The sequence below is a fragment of the Amaranthus tricolor genome, chromosome 1 (genome assembly GCF_026212465.1).
Source record: "Amaranthus tricolor cultivar Red isolate AtriRed21 chromosome 1, ASM2621246v1, whole genome shotgun sequence".
Lineage (NCBI taxonomy): Eukaryota > Viridiplantae > Streptophyta > Magnoliopsida > Caryophyllales > Amaranthaceae > Amaranthus > Amaranthus tricolor.
In genome coordinates, this window is record NC_080047.1 from 2,495,569 (window position 1) to 2,501,275 (window position 5,707).

Genomic DNA, 5,707 nt, shown 5'->3' on the forward strand with positions numbered 1-5,707 from the left:
TTTTGAAGTTTTTGGCACAACTATTTGATGCGGAACAAGCTAGTAACTTGGGCTTTGATATCGCTCATCTCTCTTTGTAAAACTTGATAGTCTCTTTCTTTTAAACTTCGATTTTATGAGAAAATACTGAATTGATAACTACAATTGGTTATTAATTATATATTCCCATTTCTCCCCATATTCTCCGATCTCTTGTTTTTCACTAAATTTAGGATCGTTGAAAAAGTAATTTAAAACTAAATTAAAAAAACGTAAATAATAGATTAGATTAATAATAGTCCGTTGTCACCTTCAATTTTGGAGATCATGAAGTGACTCTTTGAATGATCCAATGCCTTCATAAAAGGACTTGAAAATGCTACACCTTTGAATACCAAATAGCCAAACCATGTACTTACCCAGTTACCCACCCTCATTTTCCGATCTCATATATTCAAAGGAACAAATAGAGATGAGTATTTGACGATTTTTTATGATACAATGCAGGCTAAGAAAATGAAAAGGACTAATAAAAATCAAACCTGTTACATACTACAATCAAGAAATAACTTGATTTTTATTCGGCATTTGAAGTTTTATTTGTGGGTTAGTAGCTATTACCATTTGAGAGCGATAATAAATTAAATAAAATGCCTTTTATATAGTTACTAATCAAAATCAAAATATAAATTCAATTTTAATTAATACCCATGTATACATATATTTACTATTAAATATTTTTAAAAAATGAACAAATACAAAAACCAAAAGACATAAATATATAAAAGAAGCAAAGATACTAGTTGTACTAAAATTCTGTTCAATTGATTGTGATTTTCCCCCACCCACCTCTGATTTAACTGCCAAAAAAGACAAATATTTACCAAAACACTAAAAAACAACTACGATATATCAAAATGGGCATTTTTTCATTGTTTTCACCCTTTTTTTTTTCTTTTCAGAAGTCAGATTCTGAATAAAATCTGAACAATTTCTCCTTTTACTTTTCCTAAAAATAAAAAAAATAATAAAAAAAAAAACTAATATCCTAATTTTTTTTTTTAACTTTTTTTCCTACCTATGAATTATGATCATGAGATTAAAGCTTCAATGCTTCCCACCTTTGGAGATTCACAAACCGGACAAACATCAACCAAAGCTTCACACCCTTTACAACAGCATAGATGTTTACAAGGGAGCATTAAAATGCATGATTTCCCAGATTTGCAGACTTTACATAACACCATTTCTTCTTTTTCTTTATGTTCTTCTCTGTAATTGTTGAAATTACAACAAGATTCAGCTTCATCCAATACATTTGATGAACATGATGCTGATGCTACCCAATAAGCATGATCTTTCATTTGTTCCAATGTATTGTTTAATGATAATACCATTGCTTCATTTTCTGCTGCTAATCTTTGCCATTCTTGATTCTCAATCTCCATTTTTCTAACGATTTCTTCTAATTCATATGTTTTTTTTGTTGCTTTTGCAAGTTCTTCATCTTTTTCTCTTAATAATTGCATTGCCTTTTCTTCTAATTTTCTCACTACAACAATCAATTGTTGTTTCCTCTGTTCTTGTAAAATTCTTGCAAGCCTCTCATTCTGTTAAAAAAATTAAATACAAAAAAATGATTAATTACATAATCTGCCAAATACCCATTAAAAGTCATCCAAAAGGGTATTAAAGAATGGAATTAAAATTAAATTTCGTTACCAACCTGTACAGCTATGTATCTATCAATATATTGTCTCTGTTTCTCAAGATGATCAACAAGTAATGTATTTGATGAAAAAATTATTGGCATATGATAATCACTTTCAGTTGTTGTTGTACTTGCAGTTGTTGTACTTGTACAGTTTTTGGATGATGATAATAACCCAAAACTTTCATTCTTATTAATCTCAAAACAAGAATTCTTCTGTTGTTGTTGATATAGTTGTTGTTGATGTTGAATATACTGTTCTTGAGCTTGAATCATCATAGCCTGTTGTTGAAGATTGTTGTTGAAACTAAAATCATAACCACAACAATTCAGATTGTTGTTGTTGTTGTTGGTGGTGGTGTTGTTTGAATTGTTGGACATTAAAAACCAGTCTTGACAACTTAAACCACCACCAGTTAATGGTAAACCAAGATTTTCTGGGTATATCTGTGCTTGTATAGCCATTTATAACCCAAAAATAGAAAACCCAGAAAATAATACCAATTTTCAAGATTGAAAACCCAAAATTTACCCACAAAATGAGCCAATCTGCAAGATTGAAGATGAAGAATTGCTTTATCTTTGAGCCTTGTATGGTTTTTAATGACATGAAGACCGAAGAACAAAGAAGAGATAATGGGGTGGTGTGGGGGTGGTATTTATAGACATGTGAACGTTACATACAAAGCATGGGAATAAAATATATAGTACTTCATTTTATTTTACATTATTATAGGGGTGAATAAAATAATAAAAAAATAAAAAGAAATAGTTAGGGTAAAGATGGGATTTGTTTTACTTTTATTTTATTTTAGGATGAAAAGTAACTGAAAAAAAAAATAAAAAGGGTAATTAGAGGATTTGGTTTTTCTCTCTCTCATTGATTTTTTTGGACATTTTTTAATGGTAAAATAATTTAATGGTATTTATGAGTTTTACCCAAGAAAAGCAATTAATAGGGGGTGGTAAGGCAAAGAACGTACCATAACATGCACATTTTATGACTAAACTATCGAGTCAGAGATTTCAGAGGTTTGTTGAATGATAAATTTAATAGCTGGTCAATTCTCGTATGAAACTGTTTCACTATAAAATGCATATAAAAAGTTTATTGTTGTTATAATTTCTATTTTTGGTTGTTTAATATAAGTAAAAGACATATTTTACGGTAAAATCGTCTCATATAAAAATTTATGTAAATTCAATTTATTGAATATTAAAGCAACTTTAATTAAAATTTAATAAATAAGTACAATTATAATGTAGTTTTCCCTCTTTTTCTCGGTCTATCCGGTATCTAAAAAAAATCAAAATTTAACAGGAGAATAAATACTTTTTCTAAATATCTTGATTACTCTAAGTTAGTCTACTCTTAAAAAATGATAATAATTACTCTTCCCGTATAACCCGGTTACCCATAACTATAAACGGTAACAAAAAAAAAATTCAAATTTTTTCCTCTATTTTTGGATAGTGCAACTAACAAATTAATCTTATTTTTCCTAATATGGTTTATTAATTACTTGTTAAATGATGGCTAAAAACTATGGTAAAAATTACATTTGATAAATAAATTTAGACTTTTTCTCATAGTTGCTGTAGTTTCTAGGCCTGATAAAAGCTGATATGACATTCTAACTCGACCTGTAACAAACACGAAATAAGTGTGCTTGGGTTAAGACTTTTAACCCAATTGATTAAATGGTTTGACCCGACTTGATCTGTTTACTAAAAGGGTTAGGTTCAAGTCAAAATTTTAAATCCGAAAAAAACATGTATAACCTATTTAACTCAATGTGTAAGTTTCGAGTTAAATCAATAAGCATAAGCTAAACTTAATTCATTCAATATTTTCTTATTATTCATAGTAAATACAAAATAAACAAAAAAAAAAACATGAAATCAAAGCTTAACAAATTAGATGTAATCGATGTTAAAAACCTTAAAATGAACATAAAAAACTATAAAACGTGTTAAGTGAGACGAAATCAAGTCAACCTAATCTGTTGCAGATTGAGTTAAGGTTATAATTTTTGATCCAATTAACTAAACGGGTTAGGTTTGATTTTCTCACTTAACAACAAAATATATTTTCAAAAGGAAAAAATGTTTTACATGAAGAAAAATAATATTCATAAATGATATATATATCTAATTTTTAATATAATTTGATTTACTCTTACTAAGTTTCCCATTTAAATATACAATATCTTAACTCATTGTTTAAATTATTGGTGCTGATTAATATTTAACTAAAAAGGAAATATATGTGATGATTGATAGAAATATTAGTGTTTCTTTAAAAGATGGAAAAATGATGATAATTTACAGCAAAATTATTCAATCATGCATTGTATATATTAATTATCACAAATTCTTACTTGAGACAATTTTTATAAAAGACGTCTCAAATTTGGGTCAGTCCAATTTTTAAATTTAAAAAAAATAACAAAACATTCTAAAGAATGCTTTTTAACTTTCATTTTCAGTTTTTCTTTTTCTATTTCCTGACAAAACTACTCATCTTTCCCTCTCAAACTCCATTTGTGGTTTTCAATCTCCATTTTCCTCTTTCAAACTCGATTGTTGTTTATTCTCTGTTTATTTTCTTCAACATTTGTAAAACTATCAAAGTTATATATTTACACTTCATCATTTTCATTTTTAAAGCTTTTATTTTCATTTTTTTTTTGGGTTGATTGTGATATATATTAGTTGGATTTACAATTTTCTAATTTTTTTTTTTAAATTAAGCTTCTTCAATATTCAATAGTGTAAATAATGATGTTGAAGAAGACAACAATGTCTACTGTTTGGGGGAAATTAATAAAACAATTGTGGTTATAACATAATATATTGGGAGTTATTAACATAATATATTTGTAATTATAACATAATATATTTGTGGTTATAACCATAATATATTTGGAGTTATAACATAATATAGTTGGGGTTATAAATAAATATATAATTGCGATTATAACGTAATAGATTTGGGTTTATAACAGTATATATTTTTTATATAATACTACAAAATTGATACTATAATAATACAAGCAAATATATTATGTTATAAAACCTCAAATATATTAAGTTTTAATTCCAAATATATTGATTTATAACCTCAATTATATTATGTTATAACTACAAATATATTCTGTTATAAGCCTAAATATATTATTTTAACTCCAAATCATAAAAATTAGTTATAATTGTCATCTTCAACATCACTGTTTTCCACCATTGATGAACCTTAATTTTAAAAAAAATGAAAAAATCTTATTTATTACTAAATGATGTTTTATTTTGCGTGGGAATATGCAGTTAATCAGAAAACTTTTTATCTTCCAAAGAGAAAGCAGTTTTGTACAAATTTTTTTTAAAACAACATTTTTTTTAAAACAACAGTTTATTTTTTTTAAAATTACTAAAGAAGAAAAGTGAATTAGACTTTTGAGAATCGTCTTTAGAAAAAACGATCTCTCAAAAGAGAGGTTGATTAATTATATAGTATCCACTATCCTTCTCCATGGAATTTGATATATTCCATTGCACATCCAATTTTTCAATCATGCATTACTAATAAAAACATTTAAGTAATAAGACGAAATCATAACTATTAGTCAAGTTAATTTTTTATATAAACTTAGAGCTAGTAGTAGTCTAAAATAAATTTTATAAGTATTTCATTAAATTGTATATATTATAATATCATAATTTCGCTAAACAATTTTTCTAATTTTTTTTTTAGTATTAGCTCCTTGTAATTATCTTTTTCGGAAATTATTATTTAGCAAATTATATAATATTCATGATCCTCAATCATAGTGTACAACCCTATTTTTGGTCCCTAGCCTTTTATTTTGCTAATTTTGTAGCTACATATTCAATGCGAGTGTATTTTTTTTTATATATGATCTCTATGTGCTAAATAATAAAAAAATCAGAATATGTTTTTCAATAATTAACATAAGTATGATTTCTAAAAATAATTAATATGAGTATTAGTTAAAGGCA

The 5,707-nt window shown here is 26.1% G+C and overlaps 1 protein-coding gene across 1 annotated transcript; it reads right to left on the reverse strand.

Moving 5' to 3' along the window:
- Positions 1-320: 320 nt before the first annotated feature.
- On the reverse strand, positions 321-2,374 carry LOC130798764 (probable BOI-related E3 ubiquitin-protein ligase 2). Its single transcript, XM_057661865.1, has 2 exons — positions 1,706-2,374; positions 321-1,589 (listed from the first exon to the last, which is right to left on the reverse strand). The coding sequence occupies exons 1-2, from the start codon at positions 2,153-2,155 to the stop codon at positions 1,071-1,073; spliced, it is 969 nt and encodes a 322-aa protein (XP_057517848.1). The 5' UTR covers positions 2,156-2,374; the 3' UTR covers positions 321-1,070.
- Between the last annotated feature and the right edge of the window lie 3,333 nt (positions 2,375-5,707).

Excerpts from the sequence above, each read along its gene's own strand:
- LOC130798764 (XM_057661865.1), bottom strand. The coding sequence starts at position 2,155 with ATGGCTATACAAGCACAGATATACCCAGAAAATCTTGGTTTACCATTA. Across the intron at positions 1,590-1,705 it reads ATAGATACATAGCTGTACAG|AATGAGAGGCTTGCAAGAAT; the intron begins GTTGGTAACGAA and ends TTTTTTTAACAG.